We start from the raw sequence: 26,301 nt of genomic DNA, 5'->3' as shown, positions 1-26,301 counted from the left end.
CAATCCAACACAAAAAAGCAATTTTTGTCATAATATTGTTAATACTATTGTTACTTATTTCTACATATTTGCTTTTTCATGCATAATTTGTTAAAATAAAAAATAATATGATAATTCGTTCTCGTTGTATCATGTGAATTATTCCATCTTATTCATTCATATACAGCTTGTGTTATAAGAGCAGATTTGACTCCCATCTCATATTAGATTAAATAAATTCGTAATTATAGTTTTCAGAAATTCATTAATGCACACTTTATTTTGTCTGCTAAATCTTTAAAAATGATTTTATACCAAATTAACTCTGTGTATTTTTAATATCTATCCTAAGTACATTTAAATGAAAACTTTTATGTATATAAATACAATTTTGTATGGCATATAATACACATCTTTCATCTAAAAAAAAACTAAAAAATTTGTCCCACATCTTATTGCAAATATGTGATCTCCATAGAATAATGAATTTCCCAAACAGTCTTTGCTAGGCTAAAGATAACCTCTACCTAGCCCAATTCTTGAATAAAAATATTATTGTTTGAACATATTATTAGCTATATGTAAACTTTTGCAAGTATCTTGTTGAATATTTAAATGCAAATTGTGAATGACTTATTTTAAACTCCATTTTCCCTGTTAAATAAAAGTGTGCATTCTAGTTTTACTTTTCTTTTAACTGGATACAATAAAAAGACAATTTTGGGGCAGAGTGCCAAAGCTGCCAAACAGCTTAAATACACTAAATACTTATTTTTCAAACTTATTTCAAATAACTTTACCCTGAAAAAACAAACCACAACACCTTTCAGTATTTTATCTATTATCAATATCATTCCACTATTTTTACACCCTTCCTCAAATATACTGGTAGCACTAATTTCATAAAAATCATATACATTATTTACATTTAATGGTGGTTTCCTAATATCCATTTCCCCAACAGGTTTCCATCAACATTTCTCAGTTTTCTAATAATCAATTTCACATTTCTCCTTCCATCATTCATATTCCAGCTAAAAACTTTTAGAGTATCTTGCTTGTTCAGTGAATCATGCTTACTCCTAAAAAAGAATTGGTAGCACAAATCTCCTCTATATCCTTACCACCTTTCTGAGCATTTTCACTTATTACCTTTGTAGTATGCAATTTTTCTGTTTACAATATTGTTCAACCCTTTACTAACACCGGAAGTATATTACACTTACAATCAAAAATCAAACCTGTTACCAGCGTTTATCCTATAGAAAATCGTCCCACAAACGTTTTCAAACTTTTTGAAGTTCTTCTTCAAATGGAAATGGAATACTTCAGAAAAAATAGAACAAATTTCAAATCAAAAAATTTGCCAATTTCTGCTCCAACAGACATGCACCGTTGTGCGCCAATGTCAAATTATTACTGATATTTGTCAAGGAGGAGTTGCCAGGCTGGTGATAGGTTGAGCTCCTCTTTTTGGTTAATGCATTTATTCTAGTGGATAACAGATGGCAAAAAGAACTTGTTTATATTGGCTCTACTAAGCACTCATTAAAGACCAGATTAAAGGAACACCAAGCTGATCTACAACATGGAAGGCTCACTATGGCCCTAAGTATTTATGCAACAGACCAGGATATCGAGGTGGAACTTGACAAAGCTAAAATCATCGCAACCACGCCCCACCCCAAGCACATAAAATGGTTAGAAGCTATGGCTATTTATAAAATAAGCCACACTAATAAATGCATTAACCAAAAAGAAGAGCTCAACCTATCACCAGCCTGGCAACTCCTCCTTGACAAATATCAGTAATAATTTGACATTGGCGCACAACGGTGCATGTCTGTCGAAGCGGAAATCGGCAAATTTTTCAATTCGAAATTTGTTCTATTTTTTCTGAAGTATTCCATTTCCACCTGAAGAAGAACTTCAAAAAGTTGGAAAACGTTTGTGGGACGATTTTCTATAGGATAAATACCGGTAACAGGTTCGATTTTTGATTGTAAGTGTAATTTTTCTGTTTTCTAACCTGTCTTAAATTATTCATCTGTTTCCTTTTATTCTCCCTACACTCCAAAAACAGATCTTCTCTCATACATACAGTCTGTTTCCAATCAGAAATATCAAAAATACTATTAACATTCTTCCAATATTTTAATCTCTCTCTTTTCACATTGAATGAAACACAAATGATCAAAACTGTTGCTTTCTTCATTCTATCCTTCACATGCTTAACACAGTCAAAAATTATATTTGATAAACCAGACACTTCTCTAACCAACTCTGAAATTGTCACTAATAAATTTTCCACATTCGTTCACCTCTACATTAAATAATACTAAGTTTCTTTTTCTTAAATTATTTTCAAGTATATCAACTCTTTTAGTTAAACCTAATTGCTTTTCTTTGTATTGTATATCAGTAAGAGGTTTTCATATTTCATAATAAATGATTTTTATGTTAAAATATCAAATTTTAGAGTATTAAGCATATTGCCCTGTATACCTTAATTGAAAACATATTTTTCTGTTGTAATAAAATATTTTCTATCTTTATGATTGTGTGTCCTATGCCAAAATTTTACACTTACTGTTAGGCAATTTAATGTTATTGTAGAAAATATCTTTGAAACTTGGTAGTCTTTGAAATTATCAATACACTGATGTCCAAAATTTTAGACACCAGTGTATTGATAATTTAAAATGGTGGAAAAAAGTTAATGTAATCAGTAGTTTAATAAATCAAATATTAAAATAAAACTTGCAGCTTAAAGAGAACACAATTATACATTAAAAAATAACTATTTCTTCCAAAAAAGCAAAATACTTACTTGATTTTCAAAGTTTGTATTTTCTATTGGCATTACATGCGATAAATTACTCGGAGATAATAATTCTACAAAGAAACAGAAGAACAAAGTAAATAACCAATATAAACAGCAACATTTATAAAATAATATAAACGAAATCATATTTCTAAAATTTATAAGCATTATGGTACTCAACATCAAAGAGATTATAAACAATAAGCAACCCTGTTTAATAATTTATGGTAACTCTGTTTATTAGTTTGAATTCTTTGCCTAAGGATAACAGATATGAAAACTGTTGAAAACACTAGTGTATGACTTTTAGATATTTTAGTTTTGATTTTATGAAATTTGTTTACATTGATAAAGAGTTGCCTATTATTTACATTTCTAAAATATTTAACATAACCAAAAAAGTATATTAAACAAATTTACTCCTTTTATTTTTTTTTTATTAATTAATACAAAGATATTGTCAATGGAAAAAAATACCTTTCCCAACAAACAATATAATATTCCTATATCAATCCAGAATAATTTTTGCATAAAATCAGTTAAATTTGAATTTTAAATTTAATTTTGCTTCATCAAAGTTTAAAAAAGTAAACGTATAAGAATTACGGAAATCTAAAGGCTATGTCAGTTTTTAATATGCAATTTGTAATTTATAGACTAACTATTAAATTTATTATAATTATTTTCAATTCAGTTACATTCAAAAAAACTACAAGGAATATTTTTTAAATAGGCACCGTTTGGTAATATCTTATTAAAATGCACACATTTGTAATTTTGTACATGCACAGTGTCTCCTGGCATCCCTTGCACATAAACAGATGCCATATTAAATTACGTCAGCAATGTGTGCATTTTTCGTCAGTTAGGAAAATGTTTAAGAATATTGAGCTGCCTGTCACTTGTACAATTAGGTCTGTTATTTGCTTCTGGCCACAAGAAATGTGAAACCTGCAGATCTGTGAAGTTTATGGTCCAAATGCCATGAGTCAAAGCAAAGTTCATAAGAGGGTGAGACTGTTTAAGACAGGTTGGGAAAATGTGCATGGTAAACCACACTCAGACTGGAATCTGTAATTGCCAACATTCTTGTTCATATAATAGATAGATGCCATGATCAGTGGAAACAGACAGTTTACCATTTCCACACTAACAATGAATTTTCTAAAAGTTTCTTGGTCAGTTCTTAACAAAATTGTGCCAGAAAACTTGGACTATAAGAAATTGTGGTCTTGATGGATTCCAAAGATGCTTACCGAAGAACACAAAACAAAAAGATCCATTGCTTTGACACTTTTGACCTAATAACACGAGGAAGGTGATAAACTGTTGAGCTACATCATCATGGAAACAAGGTATGGATGTCTAATATGACTCCTGAATCTAAGCAGAAGTCTCTGGATTGGCAACATATCATCTCCAACAAGATCACAGCATCCATGTTCTAAAACAGATGCAATGTTTTGCTGGTTAACTTTTATGCCACAGGAAACAATAATAAATGCTGTTGCATATTTTCAGACTTTGAATAAGAAAAACACACATTTAAAAATCCAGCAAAAAAAATTTTACTAATAAAAACATTTTTGAATGTTTTTACTGATCTTCATCAGTTAAGATGACACAGATTGTGAATATAGAATGCAAATTTAAAAATAAACATTAAGCAGAATTCTAAAATAAATATATAGATACATAACTGAAATCATAGTTGTGAATAATAAATAAATAATTACAGAAATAGATTAAACAATAAAAAATAAAAAATAGACAAATAAAAAAACTCTGTAATAAATTAATTTTCATAAAAAGACCGCCATGTGGTAGCCAATTTGTCAGCATCCCTATGGTTGATGCAACCCATTTTTTATGCGCTTTAAATATCTCCAATTTTTCTAGATATCGCATAGTATTTATATTTGACGCTGGTTTGATGATAGAAGGATGCTCCCATTGCACTTGAATGTCCTGATGTGCATAAGCTGTCAGCGTTGTGCTATCAAGAATTTTATCAATAGTATATTTATGTTCTTTAAGCCATTGCTGCAAGTTGCGCCTAGTGGCACCCACGTAGACCAGCCTTGATCTGAAACATTGGTCGATCATCAGGATGGAATAAATTCCCATGATGGAATTATGGTTATGCAGTTGTTTATCATTTCTTACAATTCTGAATATTGTTGGGTTTCACCGATATATAATCTGGAGATTACCAGCTCTGGCTGCTTTCTTATGTATTCCTCGTAAAAAGGGAAAATAATTTACAACCATCCTTCGTTTCTGGACCCCCGAAGTATTGCGATGACTTGCTTTGATATGTTGTGATCCAACTTCTGAATTATTTCTATTGGAAGAGAGCTTAATAAGAAGAGCACATACACATTGTACCAGCATAAATGACATCTTAACAGAGCTGAGTTACATCTTAAAGATCGCACAACAACAAGTTATCCAATAGAAATAATTCAGAAGTTGATCGCAACATTTCAAACCACAAGTCATCATATCAATCTCCAGATTATATATTGGCACAACCCAACAATATTCAGGATTGTAAGAAACGATAAACAACCGCATAACCATAATTTGCCCATGGGAATTTATTCCATCCCGATAATCGACCAACGTTTCGGATCAAGGCTGGTCTACGTGGGTGCCACTAGACCAGCCTTCTGTGTACTTCCTGTAATTCCAGTACAGGTCTGCTGCACCTCTCCCTGGTAACCAACTGCACAGTGGTCCTATCCATTCCTCTGCTAAACAGATTATTTCTGAATCTTCTGTCCATCAAATCTTGGGAAGATACAGACGCATGGTGGTTCCCTGTTGCATTCAATGCTTCAGCTCTTTATATTTAATATATTATTATTTTTCAATTAATTAGCTCAAACAAAACTTTAAAATATTTGATGAAAACAAGAAATTCATTAACATAAATATTTAAAATTATAGTAATGGACCAAGTAATTAATATAGGCATTATTTATATTGCCTGGCCATTATGAATAATAATGAACAAAATCAAGCATTGTAATAAATTTCATATTCTTTATCATAATTTATCACACTGACTGGTCAATATGAATACTGCTATCATCTGATTCGGCAAAGTGACGATAATGATATCTTGAGGAGTGATCATACAACAGACTAAACCATACACCATTCTGGGTACCATATCCCAAAAATGACATTCCAGAAGTTGCTTTGAGTTGATTTTTATGACTAAATTATATAATTTTGTACATAATACTAATAATGTACTTATACCTCTTTTTATGCAATTCTGAAATTATGCAATTGACAAAAAAAACCACTTCTTTTCACACAACTGTTTTTTTTATGGAAGAAAGTTTATTGAATTTTTAAATTTATTTTTTTGATAAAACTGTGTCATTGTTAAAAAATTTAATCTTTTTGTTGAAAAATTGGCTTTAAAATTAAATGTTTCTAAATCAAGAGTTCATTTATGTTTTTTAAGCAGACAGTACTGTATGTAATGTACAGTACATCAGAGAATATTTTGTTTCCTAGGTTACCTTGCGTTTACAATATTTATGTACAAATAATGTTAATAATAAATAATGCTAAAATAAAAAAGCTTGCATTTCTTTTGGAAATTGCTTATTTTTTCATTTCTTCCAAGTTGTGGATCCTATCAAGCATTTTTTTTAGATCGTATATACTGTACTTTTTTACATGTGTTCTTTGGAACATATCCACCGTGCAAAAGGAGCAACAGGTCAACAGCGTTTAACGTCACTAGTTATTGATTCATTATAGTTCTTGAACAAAAGAAAAAAAAAGGAAACATATACTGAACTACAAGCAGCGCCACCTAGTGGAAAACTCTAAAATGGCATAGAATGCATTGTGAAAGGCAAGAAATCGTAAATATGATAACTTTCTTATTTTTCGTCTCTGGTCCAAAAGTAGGGTATCATTGAACTCGTCTCAATCCTGAGTTCAAATATATACTCAAAGTCCTGAAATTCCATAGGGAGTAATCTATACAACTTCCAAAAAAAGTCAAAAAAGCAGGCAAGGAGGCAAATTCCGACATTTCATAACTTTTTCCGAACACAAATAAAAATCCAACTTTTCAGGTGTGTAGAAACCTTGTATAAATCTTATTGGCTTTGGAAATTAACTCCTCCAGCTACATGGTAATGACCAATTGGAAACATGTTACAATTAATTTGAATTTTATTTATCTATATATATAAAATTACATTTCCTGACTGATTCATCATTGCCCAGAGCAAACTGCTGAACCTAGAGATGACATTTTAACAGTGCATTCCTATAATGACATAGATAACCACTAAGGAATTGATTTTCAACATTCTACTCCTAAGGTGGTAAAAAGGGGATACAAAAAAATATATTGGAAAACATATTTTTGGTTGAATTTTGTAGCTTTGTTGTGCAGATGGAATAAATTTGTTATCTTTTAAAAGTTGTCGTCTATAATTTCGTTATCTTAATAAATATTTTTTGATTTGTTTAAAATTATCGTACTTAATTGATGTTATATTGAAGTTCAGAATTTTCCGGTTTAGTCTTCATTTACTTTTTATAAGTTTTGTATTTTTTGAGTACTTAGGTGTATTAATATATAAAAACATATGCATATTTATTTACATAAAAAATATACAAATTATATTATATGCAACATGTAAAGACAGTTTCATCAAATAACCAATAGATAGTGCAATAGTATTTCTAAAGCTTTCTATAGTTTGAAACAAACAAAAATCGGTAATTTTACCAAATTAGTACAATTAATGATTGAGAATTTAAGTGAAGTACCAAGGGAGGGTTATTTCTATCAAATTGCAAAATCCGCACAGGCAAAGCCATGGGTACAACTAGTTTTTCATAATAATACAGATTAATTTCACATATTACTTGAACTTAAAATTTATTATACATATATATATCAGCATCTAGATATTCCAGACAATTTTTGCTGTACCTTAATTCTTTTGTTGTATAATGTTAAAAATGTTTTAAAATTATTTGTAAATGTAAGTTTAAATAATTATTCAAAAATATATATCATTTAAGAAGTCAAAAATTATAATTAAAATTAATTGTATAGTTTTTGTATTTCAAACTGTATTATATTACAAATATCGGATATGTGGTGTTTTTTGAAATGTATATTTGCATGAATATAACTTTTATACATCACTGCATTACATGTATATTTTGAGTCAATGTAGATAATAAAAATTTGTTTTCAAAGTTTAGTGTTTTACTTTCAATTTTTTGCAACAATTTAAGATGCAAAAGAAATAAATTTAAACAAAGTTTTGATGATAATTTATTATTGTAAAAATGCATGTGTATAATATGACAATCTGCAAAATATTAACTTTGTATAATTGGTATATTTTAGTTACTGAGACCATTGTTTTTAATCTCTCTCCCCAACCCAACCTCACCAATTTCCCATCCCCTCAAAGGCCTGAGAGATGCTGGGCACATGCAGCTAGTAAATAATAAATCATTTCTTTTTTAAATTTAAAAATTTATCTTAAATTTTAGGCAGTTGATATTTTGGTCCTTTGTTACACTGCACTGACATGCCTTCATGAATCTTGGTCTCATCTATACGTGGCCTTGCCTGACATACTTTTGTCACACTACCTTCATTTCTTCAAAAGATTCAAACTTGTTCTCAAAATACAGTTGTCGTGCTCTATGGCAAGTATTATATCCAAAGGAAATTTTACTTTTTTGTCTACAAGTTTAATCTTAGTTTTCTACGTTATTCAAATTAAGGTATCTTCATATCCAAATCCTCCATATTACACAGGTTTCCACCTACAGTAAAATTTAAAAGAAAATTTCTCTATTTCAAAGATTTTTCTGTTTAGGCAGATTTCAATTTTATTCAGATACTGTTTTAAATAAATTTTAGTGTATTTATATTTTTATCATTACTTTTTAATTTTGCCACATCTTTATGTCATTTGGCTTTATCTAGTTTATTTTAAATAATTATTAAAACAAGAAAACTTCCATACAAGTAGGCTCTCAACTTAACAGACTAACCAGGAAAAGGGATATTTGATATTGCCAAAAGTCCATTAAATCAAAGTATTACAACACATTAATAACAGCCTTAAAATGTACAGAATGTATTAAAATATTACAAACCAATAAGAAACCTAACTTTATCTCAATTAAATTAAATGAATGACTAATTTTCTATAAAAGTGCAGGACTTTGTGCCCATCCTATTTAGCCTGAAACAGAACTTTAATAAAGAATGAAAATGCTTTCAAGTTTCTTGAAGGGACTTTAATATTGTTTTATCTATTTGCTTTTTAACCTTTAGGATTTTTATTTAACAGTTAAAAAAGGATCAAATAATTTTATAATATATTTATTAAGCTAAATGCAATCACACTAATTTGCAATGTGAAAAACTCAGTAATCTATAATAATAATAATAACTGAACTCTACCATAATGAAATAGTTGAATACAGTTTTTGTGAAAAAAAAAGTATAGCCATCAAATTAAAGCAATCAAAACCTTTTTAATAGGCGAGAAATGTTTATGGACTAGTAGACAGTTTGACTACAAAAAAGAAGCAAAAGTAGAACCTTGCACGATTGTGTTGACTTTCACTGTCTCTGAGTCTGGCAGGCATTCATTCTGGATATGAAAAAAGTGATTGAGGATATGGATTTTACCATCAAAGAATACTTTAGATGGAAGGCAACACTCAAATCTATAGCCAGCATAGCAGGCATGTAAATGCTAACCTCTAATCGTCCATAAGGATTTCTGGGAAATGGTTTTAACAACAGTCATACTGAGAGCAGACAAACCCAGACACATTGTGTTCATAGATCAACAATCATATTGCAGAGGACTACTAGATTATATTAACATTACAGAATGTTCTACTGCACCTGGAAATTCCTGGATAAGATATAATCCAGACTGCAAAAATACAAGACTGGCAAACAATTATAGCCAGTCATGGATAAAACAAGGTCACCCACACTTAACATGGAGAAGAAACTTAACACCTACATTAACAGCATAACTGATAAATATCTATATACTGTAAGTGATCTCAAGGAAGTATCAGATAACTTGAGAAAACTGAAAATCCTTGAAGCCACTGTTATCATCACATAATTTTAAAACAATGTTTCCATCAATACAACTAGAATCCTGATATTGTGAGCTGAGGGACTTTCTCCTGGAAAAAATAAGGGACTCTTCTAGACACCATTCATCATATTTCATCTTTGAAGAAACTACTTACCTACAGAACAGAGGCATGTCTATTGTCATCCCCCTCTCAGGAACTTTGTGTGAGATGGTAAAGAAGTCTTAAGAACACCATTCTATTGGACTATTCCAATGAGATTTTATTATATGCTAGATATGTAGATGACATCTTGACTGTATAAAGAAAAGCCTAATCTTGACATATTTCTTGAGTCAATAAATAGGAATCCATACAAACTCTCCCTACGACTTGAACAAGTTAACAATCAGGAAGTGCATTCTTTTTGGACATCATGATTACTAACAAAAATCAAAGTTTTTCCACTGGAGTGTTTCATAAGATGATATTCTCTTCTGTGTATACCATACACCTGGCATGACCCTTTTCTGTACAAGACTGCAAGTGCACTAATTAGGAGATCATTCACTCACTGTTCATGGATTCAGGACAGAGGAGTGGCAACACATTACTTTGATAATGAGGTAACATGGTTTTTCTATGACCCTAATTAAGTCCCTAATACAACAACATGAGAGTCCTAACAAGGCACAAAGTCAACCTGAAAATAAATTTGTGATGGTGACATATAATGAGGCAATCAGTAAAGTGTATGAAATTGCAGAAATGAACAGTATCAGGATAGTTTATTGGAGACCATTAACTATTTTTTTTTTTTAACAAGAAATGATAAAGACCCTGTGAAGGATGCTTTCCAGCTTGGTTTATATTATATGTTGCAAGACATAGAATGGACAACTCCTTGGTTTCCATAGGTGCTACTGCTAGGAACCTGGCAGTGAAAATAAAAGAGAACAAGTATAACATCAAAAAGAAAATGGCTAACACAGCACCAGCCGCATATGCAGCAAAAGATGACATCGTAAGTTTTCATAAAGCAAGACTAGTATATCAACTTTGGAGCCTCACATTTGAAACATTTAAAGGCCATGGAAAGATACAAGGCAATTAAAAAGGAAAACAGCTCTTTTTTACAACAAGTAGAGCATCACTGAGCTTCATTAATACCTCACACATGATCCATATTTAATTTTGACAAAATGGTATTTCATACACTTTGATTACCAACTAGGAATGGTAATCTTTCATTGTTAATTAAAAATTTGGTTTCATAAATAATGTGATGTGACTATGTATGTCAATATTTAAATTTTAATTGTATTCCATCTATTTAAATTTTGATTGTATTTGATCGATTCAAAAAGTATTCATATTGTTTTCAATCTGCATTACCTGTAACATTCCTTTTACACAAATGGAAGTGTTAGGAATGGTAAAGTTTAGTGTTTTCTTTTTTTTTTGGAGTTTGTGTACTATCTTCTGTCGACAGTGATCAGTTTTTATTGTCATGAATTATCTGGTGTCCATGTATGTGTGTCTTATGAGCCAATGACGACTAAAATGGCCATGCAGCTTGATAAATATTGATTAATTTATTAAATTGACCAGACATTATGAATATGGCTACATTCTCTTTGGGCAATTTAATTTTCAAAAAGAAACTCCACTTTTTTCATTAAGAATCATTTATTTTTTGTGAATTGTTCAAAATATTCTAAAAACAACATGTGATTTTTAAAAGTAAGTATTATTAACTGTATTAATTAAACTAATGTTAGCAAAAAGTCTTATTATACGTACATAAAAGTGGTATAATATATCTAAAAAATTAAATATTTCTTTAGTTTATTTATTCAAACAAGTAAGACTTTGATAACATTTACTGATATTAACTTGTTTAATTAGTTGTTCAAGAGGTTATTATTCAAATCACTTAATGATTGCTGCATTATCATTATTTTTCAAAGAAGAAAACACTATTTTAAGAGACAAAAATAAAATTAAAATGTTGTACAAGTTTATCTAGTGGCCACATGAATTTAAAATTCAATAATAAATGCAATACACAAGCACAACTCAGATGCAAGTGCTGATTGGCTAGCGTATGTCAAATAACCACTTCTCAAAGTATTATCAACAATTTGCCCAAACCAGGTGATAGCAATATTCATAGTGATTGGTCAATCTGATAAATTATGATTAAAAGAAAACCTGAAATTTATTACAGTGCTCGATTTTGTTTGTCATTATAAATAATGCACGTATTAATCATATAATCCATAACACACACAAAATATACATTATATATTTATATATAAGTATTTAGTATGTATTTTTATCTTCATCTTTTAAAATTCTTTCTTGAAGCTAAGAGAAAGCATTTATCAGTCATTAATAGTTGTAATCATAAACTTTAATCATTTCAGAATCTGCCAGTACTATAAAAATGAGATTGGCTCAATTAGTAATCTTGTTTCTGCATCCAAATATATTGAGAAATTAAGATAAAAACTGCACAAACATATTTTCAAACTCTGTTGTCAACAATAATTAGTGAAGACACTGTTACAGAATACAAAATTTTAAACTTGTTTCACATAATACCATAAAACATAGTTTATCAAAAATAAATAAATTACTAACATCAATCTCAGATTATCATTTAATATTAAATTCACTTTCCATTCTTTACAATGAAAAATTTCAATATTTTAAAATTTGATTTGATTTATTAATACAATTCAAATTTTATTTCATTTAATCACAAATAAAATATCCAATGCACATAAATGCACACATTGTTCCACAAAAATAACTGGCATTTTAAACTTAAAAAAAAAAATCTTGTAAAATCGACAACATAATTTGTTCACATAAAGCTGCACAATCAGGAACCTTTTTTGCCAATTCTTAACAGTAGAATCCACTCTCTGTTGATTACATTTATGAGTTTCTTCAAATTCTGTTTTCTGAATAATCATCTGTTTTCACGTGGGAATGGATTAAAATTTATATCAGGCTCCTGTGTGATTTTGGAATTTCAATTTGAAATTCAATTCAAAAGCTTTGCTTTTCCTATTGCTATTTATTTTACTCCTGACAATACACAAGAATGATTCAAACGATCCAGATAAAATAGTGTTGTTTTTAAACACCAGAGGGTGAGTATCCGGTAAAAATGTAAATACACAGTTCACAATAACACAAAGAATCCTTTACTTGTGCATGTAGGACAACCTAGGTTTTTGAAGCAGTGAAAAATGAATAAAAACATCATCTTATATGTGAGTAAATACGGTAATTAGATATCTTTTAATAATGCATTTAAATAGAACATAATTATTAAAGCATACCTAGTGGTCTACTACAATCTTTGAATTTTATAATTACATTTATGATTAATACAAACTTTTAAATTTTGATAACCATTTATGTGTAAAATAGATTTTTTTCCAAATTTAATAACTGTTTAATCTTATATTCTACAGCAATATTAAAAACATTTAATTTTTTTGCCAAAAAGTAATTTAAAAGAAAAAAAAGTGCATAAAATTGCATAGAAAAGTTCATGTTATTTACATTCAAACTACAGGGTGTCCCATAAGTTTCCATACATATGGTTTTAAACACTGTATTACCCTGTGGAGTGGCCTCCAAGATCACAGATCTTACCCCCATTTGATTTTTACCTTTGGAAGCATTTGAAGGCCATGGTGTGTCAAGAAGAAATACAAAATATAAATCATCTCAAACAATGTATTACTAATGCCATTACAAGCATAACTCTAGCTGTGCTTGAATGTGTTCTTCAGCAGTGGAGGACATGCATTGAAATAAGTTTTCACAACAATGGCAGTCATGTAGAGCATATTATATAAATAAAAATGGGTTTTCATATAAAAACATTTATTTTTCCTATGTATGGAAAGTTATGAGAAACTCTAATGTTTTAAATAGTTCAAAAAAAAGCTGACTGAAAAAAAGGATGATCAAGTGATAAACCAAACAAATGATTGAAAAAGACAGATGATTAATAGAAATTGTACGATATGTTATGTGCCAGATGATTTCTCCCAACGTGCCACTTTTGGCATGCATGCCATAGGTTTACTACCCCTGCAAGGAAGAGCACTACCCCTTATGTGAAGAGCAAGGAATGTCTTGTAGTGATACAAAAAAGAAAAAAAGTTAACACAAAAAAGGATAAGTGAAAAATTAGAAGACAAAAAAATTTTAAACAGAAAACAATAAATATAATGATTTAATAATTAATAATTTTTTTTTTATTACATACACAATTGCTTATGTCTTCATCTACATATACTATAACATATAAAGTGAGAATGTTTGTTTACTTGCTAGAGATAATCTCAGAATCTGCTAGACCATTTTTAAAATTCTTTCATTACTGGAAAGCTTATTTCTTCCAGATGAACATAGTCTATATACTATTTTCGTATCAAGAAAGGAAAATGCACAAGAACAATGTTTATACTGCAGCATTTCTCACGTCGTCGTTTGTCTGCTCCGTTCAAGGTCAATCCCCTTTGCCACCTGGCAAACATTTTTAAACTTATTACCTTATATTTTTGGTTTTGATTCATACAGTTTGCGTAATTGTGTATATGTTTGTTTGTATTTTCTTGGTCATTCATTTTTTATAATAATACTCTTATGCAGTAGCATGCCATGCATAAAAGCACTTCTCTTGTATTTTCTAAAATATAAATACATATTGTGCAATTATTTATATATTTTAACGTACTTTGAATTAATTAAAATTAATATTTTATTATAACCGCATTATGTATCTTATTACAAATGTCTATACATGTGAAAAACAATGATAAGATTGCTATTGTATATTTGAATATAAATTCATATATGCATATTCTCAATGGAAGTGCCATATTGTTGAATATGGGACAGCTTCCACGGGGAAAATATCTAAAACATGTAAAGCAGCCAAACTATACACATTCGTGCATGCGCTTTACAGAACACCAACCTCTGGCGGTTTGCACACCAAAACTCATATAATGCTTCCAACGATTCCATCCATTAGTCACTCATAGGGAGCTATTTGACTAGGGGTCATCCAAAAATTACCTAAGGGCTATTTTGGCCATTCTAGACCCCCACCCACCCGTGTAAGTAACCATAATATTTTCTTTGATCCCCCTTCCCCTATCTTACATAATATTTATGCATGATTTTATAAAAAAGATTTTAACAAAAAAAATTTTTTTTATGAAACCCTAAAAACTTTAGTTCCAAAATATATAATTATTAATTAGTTAATTAATATATACTATTATTTATAAAAGACTTTATGTTTAATTTTGACAAATTTAAAAATACAAAAATGACAAATTTAAAAATACAAAAATTTAATGAATTTGAATAAACAATTTATTTTAAGAACTTTGTTTTTTAATTATTAACAATCTTTTTATTGTATTCAATTGTAACTATGTACTATGCAAGACATTAAATATTCACTAAAGCAGAGGTTGGCAACCAGTGGTCCGTGAAAAAATTTAGATATTGATCAACCAAAGGTTACATGAAGTATTATGAAAGAAATGCAAAATGCTCAGTTGCTTTTTTTTCACTCATTCGGGATTTTTATTCGAATCTAAAACCAAATACAAAATGACTGTCATCAATAAATAATGAACAATAAATGATATTGTGAGTGCAATTGTCATCCTTCATGGAAAAGCACTGAAAATCCATAAATTTATTTCAAACAAGCAGTAACAAACTTTAGACTTGCATTAATTTGTTATAATTAAACATGCGAATTTCATATTAATATAGTAAAATTGAACTTTCACGATTATTATTCTACAGATTTTGTATCGTTTAAAAAAATTCATGATAGTGGTCTGTGGGATTCAAAATTGTGAGTTTAGTGGTCCGTGAGGTCAGAAAGGTTACAGACCAATGCACTAGAGAATATGAAATCCAATACATGTATTAATACCAAAAATATCAAGCACAAATTATACTTACTAAAACTAAAGAAAAAACAAACGTTTTCAATAATTTTTATATCATCCTCAGATTAAAGTCAGTTGATCATCAATGTGGAAATTTGAACCTAATTACCTGGGTTTGAATTTTCACACTGACATCCGACAGACTTTAATCCGAGGATGGCAATTTAAAAATTGTTGAAAACATTTGTTTCTTTATTTTTAGTAAATGTAATTTGTGATGAATATTTCTTGTACTTTTACATGTACTGGACTTCAGTTTTACATAGTAGATATTTATTGTTAGAGAATATGAAAATTTTCCATAATTAAAACTAGGAATTTTTTTTTATTTTTGAATTTTTCAAATTTAATAAAATTTCATAAATCATATGATAAATCAATAATTTTGTTTCCACAAAAATTTGTGTTGCTATTAATGTGCTAGTTAATACTGACTTCCAAAAAATCACTCCAGATGTTTTGTAATATCCTTAACTGAATTTTTATTTAATAGAAAAATATACAATTATTATTATATATCATTTTAAATATTCATTTATTTTTATATAAAATTTAAATAGTTCAAATAATATAAAATAGCATTTTGTATATATAATTTATGTTTTATAATTATTTATATTTAATACATTAATATCACAATAACATACAGGATATTAAAATTTATCATAAAAAATTTTTAAATTTTTGAAGTTTTATAATTGAACTGCTTGAAAAAACAATGGCAAATGCCATTGCCATGTATTGCCATCATCATCACCTAGGTGTGATCTTTTGGCTCTTGTTCCAATTATGTCATTATGAAACTAGAATAACTGTAAAATACTTTCAGTAAAAACTGATGTTAGAATAACATTATTCAGATTTATGGTTTAATCACAATTTTATTTCTGCTATATTCTAAAACTTCCAATTTGGCATTTACCATTTTTTCCCCAAGCAGCTCAATTATTATTATTCTCGTTTCAACTCATTTACAAAATAAATATTCTCTTATTGAACATACTCTGTAAGAGTGAAGTATTATTATAAATTTTTATATAAATGCATTTAAATAAAAATAAGAAAATTACTAAATATTTAATATAATCTTGAAAATTTATCTAAATACTTCACTTGAATGACTTTTATTCTTAACTTTCTAAAAATAATTAATCATAACATTCATAACAGTAAAATATCCATTTATAAAATATATCAACAGAAATTTAAGTTTAAAAATTTTAAAGTTTTATCATTTAAAACTGCAAACACCTTTTCAATACAAATTCACACATTTAAAAATGTAAAATTATCATTTTCCACTCTGTAAACAAACTACTTTCTTGTGAACTGATTGACACACAATTTTTTATCAATAGATTTTTTTTAATTACAATTTTTTTTTTCATTGATATAAACAATTTTTCAAACTTTGTAACTTAAGAAAAAGTATTCAATTTACAATATCATATTTTAGCATAATAAAATTACAAAGAAATTACTGTATGTTTATAAAAACCATTCAGTTAGCTTGTCCAACTATGAAATGAGTCACAACAATGTATGAAAACAATTACATATCATACCAAATTAGCAGGTTTATAAATTTGTTTGAAACTTAAACAAATAAAATATATTTTATATCCAGAAACATTTAATATTTAATAGAATATACAATAACATTTAAATTATACTAATAAAGATTTTAAAAAATTAATTAAATTGCAATAAATAAGAGTTGTGTAACATTAAATAAGAAAATTTTACCACTAATCACACTATCACACAATTCAACAAAACATTTTCTAAAAATAGATTGCAAGTTACTGATATTTGTAATTTTTTAATATTTTTTTTTATTTATGAGATATTTCAGTTATATCAACGATAAATTTGTAACAATTATATAACAGTATTTTGATATATAAGCAAATGTTCTTCATAATCATATATTATATTCAAATACTTAGTCTGTACACAAAACATTATATATGACAATGTGTTATGACAGTGTTTTGTATTAGTAATGTTTTCAACCTTAATGTCTTTTAATCAACAACATTGTGGCAGTGTGTTACCACTGGTTAAATTTTTCTGTTTAGTTTGTAAATTCTGTTCTTTCCTATCTACCTCTTTGTCCTTTTTTTTTTAATTCTTTGCCAGATTTATGGAAGGGAGGGGTCAAAGTGGAAAGGAAAAACCTGGTTCTTTCCCATACATTAAAGTGGAAGGAGTGAAAATGAGTAGAAAGAAATGTGTGTTTGTTAATATTTTTGTGTGTGTAAAAACAAAATTCAATTAAGCAAAGAAATCCAGTTTTATCAAATATATATAAATGCAGGACTATTCGGAAAAGATAAAAAGTAAACAAAAACTAAAAAAACCTTATCTCCCAAATTACACGTGTGTGTCTGCTAAAATGTGAGAGAAAGTTTAAGGTTCAAACCCTGTTTATTTTCTTGATATATTTTTGTGTTGTTCTCCTTTTTACAATTTTATCTAACATATAAATTCTTCTTTTCCTTTATTCTTTTTTGTAATTTAGTTTTAATTAGTTTGTAAGAACCATAGTATTGAATGCTGAAGAATTTGTTGGAAATTCAAATTTGTGAACCAAATAACATAGGATTGTTACTTAAATACATTTGATATTAGTCTGTGTATTTGGTGTTCTATTTATATAGCCACAAATTCTTATCACACATTTTCATCATCTATCACAAGTTTTTGAAGTATACTCACTATAATGTTTAATTGTTAATATTTTCTTTCATGGCATCCTCATCATACAAATAAAAATAATTCAAAAAATAAACAAATATATATGTAATTGCTGTATTTTATACATATACATAATATGGCAAATACTTTTGAAGAATTGAAGAACTTTTCAAAAAATTGAAATACTTTTATTTGAAATATCACTCTGCTCTGGTAATTGTTATTTACTTTGCCAATTTACACACTAACATCACATATTGTGACAGTTGCAATGTAGTGATGTCATGTAATGCATATTTGTATGACATGGAAAATTAATGGAGTATGGCATAAAGAATGTAAAACATTGATCCTCTTTATAAAATGAAAAATGAAAAGCTGAGGTACCATACCAGCAATGTGAAACACTAACAATGCTAAATTTGTTGTCTGGTAATATTGAATGGTTAAACGAAAAGAAAGATAGATATATACATATACTGTATATTTTATTTATTTGCCATATTATATATATATAAATCAAACATATGATGCTGAATCTAGAGAATAGTTTACAAGGCTTAACAGATGTACAAAAAAAGTTCTGATGAAAAATAGTCCTCTGAATAAAGTATAATAGGACTTTTGGTATAACATAAGAAGTAAAAAATGGCTACAGGATCATAATGCCATCTTACTGTTCAGACAAAAGTAAAAACATGATATATTCCAGAAACAGAATGTGAATGAGCATTCCAGTATTCTAATTTCCTAATGAAGATCTTCAGAGTAAGTCAAAAACATTAGGAAAATGATAGTTTTGATATGGCTGGACTGTTTTGACAGGTCAGTAAGAATTTTTGTACAGAACCTTTTGTACTTTGAAATGTTTTTTGTTTATAAAATAAACCGAAAATGTTTCTTAAACCCTTTTGCTGGAACAAGGTTAAGATAAACAAAAATAAATACCATATTTACTTGCATATAAGATGATCTCGCATATAGGATGAGGTGTGACTTTAAAGATTAAAAAAAAAAATTGATTTATTAATATAATTCTAATTTTATTTTGTTTAATCACAGATAAAATATCAAATAAATGTAAATGCACACAGTGTCCATGAAAATTACTGGCATTTTAAACTTTAAGGAAAAATCTTGTAAATCAACCACACAATTTATTCATGTAAAGCTGGACAATTGGGAACCTTTTTTGCCAATTCTTAACAGTCAAATTCACTCTTCGTCGATTACACTTATGAGTTTTTACAAATTCTGATTTCCAAATAATAATCTGTTTTCACATGGGAATGGTTTAAAACTTATATCCAGCTCCTATGTAATTCTGGAATTTCAATTTGGAATTAAATTCAAAAGCTTTGCTTTTCCTATTGCTATTCATCTTTACTCTTGACAATACACAGGAACAATTCAAATGACCCAGATAAAATACCTTTGTTTTTAAACACAAGAGGGTGAGAATCCGGTAAAAAATGCAAATACATGGTTCACAAACATTATTGCAAAAGTGCAAAGAATCCTTCGCTCACACATATAGGACAACCTAGGTTTTTGAAGCAATGAAAAATGAATAAAAACCTCATCTTATATGTGAGTGAATGCTAAAGCCAAAATTAAACAGTTACCTTTATTACAGCACTGTATTTAATATAAATCTTTTAAATAATATGAAACAAAAATTAACACCAGTTGAATTCAGTTGATAGTAAAAAAAGTATGTGATTTAAAAAAAATATATTTTTCAGTTAGCAGGGCACCAGTCAATTGATGCAATCTAAATACTGCTCACATCTGAAATTTTCAATTATACAAAAGAAAAAGTGTTTAAAATGAGTAAGGAAGTATGCTCACTGATTTTTTTTAACTGTAAGACATTTACTATAAATGACAATGTCAAAAATCACTTTGATCAGTTTTTTTTATAAACAATGATCAAAATTTTTATGAATGTGAAATCACGCTACTACCAGAAACAATGACAACAGGTATTTGACCAAAATGGTCAATACATAATACAATAAAATATTTATTTATTATAAGAATATCGCGTTTATTTTTCTATGGAAAAAACGAAATTACTTTCCGAACAACCCAATATTTAAGATTGATGGTGAGTCAAGAATGAGTTAACAACTTTGCAATGATTCCAATTGAAAGTGCCATTGCTAATAATTTAAACATTAAAGATTTGAGATTGAATTTGTAACAGTGAAAGCTCAAAAAGTTACATTTTCAATATAATTATTTCTTGATTTTTGTACTAAATTTGAATTAAAAATTAATTTAAAAAATACAGTCTTATAAATTATTATTGAATTTTCAAAAAAGGTGGCAACATAAAAGTTTTACGCACTCTCAAAATTTGTAGAGCTGGCATTGCCTGTATGATACAATTTTTAACAACTTTGGCATATGTTTTGTAAATATTTTGTTTGATAAAAAATTCCTATTTGTAATTACATAAATTATATTTAGAATAATCATTACGTAAAAAATGGAAAATAAAAGTTTGATTTTGCTAAATATAGTAGCTGACTGACTGGTGCCCTGCTAACTGAAAAGTACCAAAAATATTTTTAAAAAAGTTTATTAATTTTGATGGTTAATATTTTGTGGCCACTCCTTTAACCTTGATAAAGGACTTAATTCATCTTAGAAGTGAATAAATCTCCTTATAACACATTTCTGGGTTAATTTCCTTCTACCTAGCTTTAATAACTTCTGCCAGTGACTGCTGATCAGATGGATTTTTTTTAATTAAAACATCTTTTTTAATTCCCACCAAATATTTTCAACAGAATTCAAGTCAAGACTATGAGGGCTATTTTACACTAAAATGTTTTTCTGCATCAGAATAGCTTTAACACATTAGACTCAATGGCAAGGAGCAGTAGTGTCTTGAAACAAAAAGTCATCTGAATCTCCAAAGTGATTATCCAATGTTGGAATCAGAAGTGTCTTAAGGATATCCAAATACACTGCAGTAATTTATAGATATATGCATTACACACAATTCTCATGATCCTGCAGATAAAATACAAGTTCATTTTGTTAAATATTGTGAGAATTTGATTGTTAAATGTAAACAATCTGCATTGAATTTTCCACATGGTCTGCACCAAACAAATAAATCATACTCACTGCCTGCTCCAAACTTTATCCTGGATTTGTTACTAAAAACTACTTTCCTTGGACCAATGGATGGACCAATCTTTGTGTTGTTTGGCACAAGTTAAACATTTTTATCAATGAGTATGAGTGAGTAGAAGTTTTGCTTTGCGTTGCTGAATAAATAACCTTTTTTATTTAATCTATTTCTCACTGTGTGATAACTTACATTAATTCCTTAGGTTTTTCCATTCCAAATTTATTTATTTTGAAATTTTTATATTTTCACTAATTCTTTATCCTGTTTTTTTTAACATCACTCAAAGACAACCATAATGATGGTGATTGTTTACTGTTCCCGTCAGTCTACTTCTTTCGAACAACCGACACTGAACTATTGACATATGCAATCAATGCTGCAACATCCTTTTGCAATTTGTCTTAATTTAATAAATAAATTATTCAGTATTTTGCATCTTCAGACAACTCACATTCAAGAGCCATTTTCATTCATACAATGTGCAAACTTATACCAATGATATAGTACAAACAAGCTTTCACCAATATCATTTAATTGTTCACATTTCTTATGTGTCTAGTAAGTAATTAACAAAATACAATAGTAGTAATGTATTTGTAGTAGTAAATAATAGTAGAAATGTGTGTATTTATATATACACATTTCTTATGTGTCTATTTATATTAATTTGTTGAAAATTATATACTTTTTTCCAATTGCACGGAACTAAAACATAACATATATTTTTTCCAACACCACCTATAAATTGCTGTCAATGAATGATTGATGATAGTTTACTAAAGAATTGTATTTAATTTTGGCTTTAGTATATATTTATTTATTTTTAATCTTAACTTTAGAAGAAGTTTTTAAGCCAACTAAATTTAATGGTAAAAGAATTAAATACTTCTTGTAGAGATTGTAAATAGAAAAATTCATTTTATCAAAAAGTTCTTAAAGGTTCCTCACCCCTTTATCACTGTATGGCAATCCATTTATTCCTACAGAATGTATACTCATTGAACAACATATGCCTAAACCTTCATACTATAATAGAAAACTTTTACAACTTTTATATACCAACAGAGACTTGGTAAGTAAATAACACCATTGACATCCCCAATATTTTAGAAAACACAGATTTTCTTTAATCTTTACCAACCATCATAATCAAAGAGGAGAAGTATATCATTTATTTTTCCCATTTCATACACAGTTTTTAAAATACATGAACATATGAATGCAGTCTTAACAGTAAAATTTCCAAAATTATCTATTATTATTATTAAAGTTTACGTACCACATCCTAAATGAGTTTGCCTCTTTATTCATCTTAAACATTATTTAACTTCTTTAAAAATTCACAAAGGTCTTCATTTTCAAGTCATTCTTTGAAGATATTTTACTTAATTACTGTCTTACTCCAATTTAGATCCTAAAATTTTACTTTTTAAATTAAAACAACACACAGTCTTTCCTCAATTTGATCTTTTATTTTGATTCCAATAAATGCACTTACAAAAAATTTATGTACTCATACATGATGCCAAATATAGTATAAGAAAGAATAAATAGAATTTGAATTCTATACAGTGGGTGATCGGTTAATGAACAGTTTGGACTGCAAACAAATTGGACAACAAACACTTTCACAAAAGATTTTTATTTTCGAACAACAAACACAAGAAGAAGTGACGCTACATTTAAGATTTATAAAACTATATTTTAATGGCATCTATGAATAGTTTATGGAATGATACTTTTAGTTTTATATATAATCTTTTTTGCACGTTAATTTCTGTTCTCTGAATTTTTGTAAGTGCTTTTCTGAACTTTTTATTTAAAAAACTGATAATATTATGGGGCTTAAAAAGAGTGGAGTCAAGAATTGTGTTCACTATAGAAACTAAGCAAGACATTACAGCCAAGGTAGAGAGTGGGCAGATGATGTCTGATATTGAAGGCAAATGACTCCAACAGGTCTACAGTAGATACAATCTTAGATAAAAAAAAATATAATCGAAAAGACTCAAACAGATAAAGGAGTAACAAAAATCGCATCTGAGAAACAAAGATGTGCCATCCATGAAAAAATGGGGAGATTACTTTTAGTTTGTTATTACATTTAAATGAATGTAGTAATTATGTATATAATTTTTTATTTATTTCTTGGGGGTCTCCATAACGAATTAATCAAATTCCCACAAAAATCAATGGTAAATCGATAATCGGTTAACAAACAATTCAGATAGTAAACATGGTCTTGGAATGGATTATGTTCATTACCAGATTACCTATTGTATATTCTTTCTTTACTTGAGGATGGTATTTTGAATGTCAAATGTATTTGCATGTATTTAATTCATCAAGTAAATAAATTTAATGCCAAGTCAAGTAAAAACAGTAAAGTTTCTTCCTTATCCTTACATATGCACTTATCCTACTGAAGCTTTACATCTGACCATATACCTATTTGTTCAGAATTCCATTTCCAACACCATAATCAGAACACTTTTCCAGCTAAGGATTGGTTATCTGATAATAAACATTTTCTACTCAATTTATATCTGCCTCAGATCAACAAAGAACATTCTATTGTTTTAAATATGGAACCCATCCTTTGTTCTATAACTCTTCTGGGAGTATAAATTCCAAAAACTTCCTGAAACATTACAGAACTATGCGGTATCTTGTTGGAACATAAGCTGCAGAAACAGTAATGCAGAAGGAACGGTATTACTACAAGTTGCAGAGTGTCGTCAACACATCACTATGCTGTGAGGATGCCATAGACTACAACCAAGGAAGTTCATTATCGAATGAAATAGCACCCCAGACCATAAGTCCATGTTGTCACACTATGTGGTGTTCAATGGTAAAAGTAAATTATGGTGATTCAAAAATGTCTTCACAAACATCTATAATGATTGTCAGGGCTCAGTTCAAATGGGATTCATCACTGAAGACAATTCATCCCCAACAGAATGATTCTACATTGATCTAACCCAGGACAACAGAAATTGCTCTTGATGATGCCTGTAGGTCAGTGGTAGCCAGATGTCATGAGCATAGATTCTGCTCATATAGTTGTCTAGCAATGATCCTGGTGATCACTTCAGCATTGGTCACACTGGATAGTCAATAGCAATGACTCTGATGAGGTTACACTTCATATAATATTGTCCCTGCTCTGCCAAATGGCACTACAGAGTACAAAGAGACTGTAACTTAATCATAGTCATTTGGGCACCCAGCAGTCATTGAGGTGTCTGAAAGAATAAGATCAAACCCAAGTTAGATGCTTGGGTTCAATCTTATTTGTTCAGTCACCTCACTTTGCTGTTACACCTGCCCAAACAATCACTTTATCTTACAATTCTGTCATCACCCTAAGCCAAGGGTGGTGAACCTGTGGCACGTCAGGAAAAAATCATCTGACATGTAATGTAACATGCGATTTCAATTTATCACTTTTCTTTTTCAATCATCCTTTCAGTTTATCACTCAATCATCCTTTTCTAATCATCTTCTTTACATTTATTCTATCTAATTAAAGCATATTAATTTAATTTCTTTGAATATTGTTATTCGAAGTCTAAAATTTTGGCACGCACAAAGGTTTTTAAAGATAAGCATGCTTGCTATATGGCACGCAAACTCAAAAAGGTTTGCCATCTCAGCCCTAGACCATCCATTGCCTGCTTTTTGCTGGACTTTATACCATTCAAGACCCATTCATGCCAGCATCATATAATCATTGCATTGTTCCAATCCAAATACTGAGTGATATGTCCACCCATTTTCTTTCAGTTCAATGACGCATCCCTTTTCAAACACCATCATATGATTGTAATGGGCAAAAATTTGAGAGTGAGACATTGTTTACAATCAATAATGATAAGTGCAATCAAACACCACTGAAAGTTTGATCCTAAAAGAAAGAATCACTCTTTATATACACCATCATAATGCACATTTCCAATGTGCAGTAGCTCAGGCCATTCATTCAATGGATTTTAATTTTTTATCATTTGCATATTCACTCAAAAGGTATTTGACTATGACATTTCACTACAATTAGATTATTTTTTAAAATGCATTAATAAATCATGTGTCATCAATTCAAAAAGTGTACATTGAATTTTCTTCAATGTACACTTTTTGAATTTTAATAATTTAAATAATTTTTAAAAACTTCAAATAAATAATTTGAAGCCTTTCAAGAACTTTTAAATATCCCAAACATATTTTAGCAAAATAAATATCTTTATGTATTCCAAATAATTTCAAAATATTTCCAGTAGTTGTGAAGTATTTTAGAATATTTCTAAATTACAAATATTTAGTACTTGAATTTTAAAATACAATATTTTTATTACTTAATATTTTCAAATATTTCAAGTTCTAGTATTTAGTATTTGATTTTACAAATATTAAGGTAAGTACATACTAGGAAAAGCAGCTGGGGAGGATGGAGAGGACAAAGAAAACAAGCTGCTCTCATTATAAGTTACAGACATGCACATGCAAGATAGGAAGGAAAACAA

At 28.7% G+C, this 26,301-nt stretch overlaps 1 protein-coding gene across 3 annotated transcripts in view; it reads right to left on the bottom strand.

Moving 5' to 3' along the window:
• Positions 1-26,301, bottom strand: part of LOC136975639 (uncharacterized) — a 247,966-nt gene that overhangs the window by 156,981 nt on the left and 64,684 nt on the right. For all 3 annotated transcript variants that reach the window (XM_067270713.1, XM_067270715.1, XM_067270714.1), the window contains exon 9: positions 2,810-2,874. In XM_067270713.1, coding sequence (XP_067126814.1) covers positions 2,810-2,874 — 65 coding nt within the window. The remainder of the gene's footprint in view (positions 1-2,809; positions 2,875-26,301) is intronic.

This window comes from Centruroides vittatus, unplaced genomic scaffold (genome assembly GCF_030686945.1).
Source record: "Centruroides vittatus isolate TY-2023 unplaced genomic scaffold, ASM3068694v2 contig_377, whole genome shotgun sequence".
Classification (NCBI taxonomy): domain Eukaryota; kingdom Metazoa; phylum Arthropoda; class Arachnida; order Scorpiones; family Buthidae; genus Centruroides; species Centruroides vittatus.
This window is presented reverse-complemented; position numbering and strand designations above follow the sequence as displayed.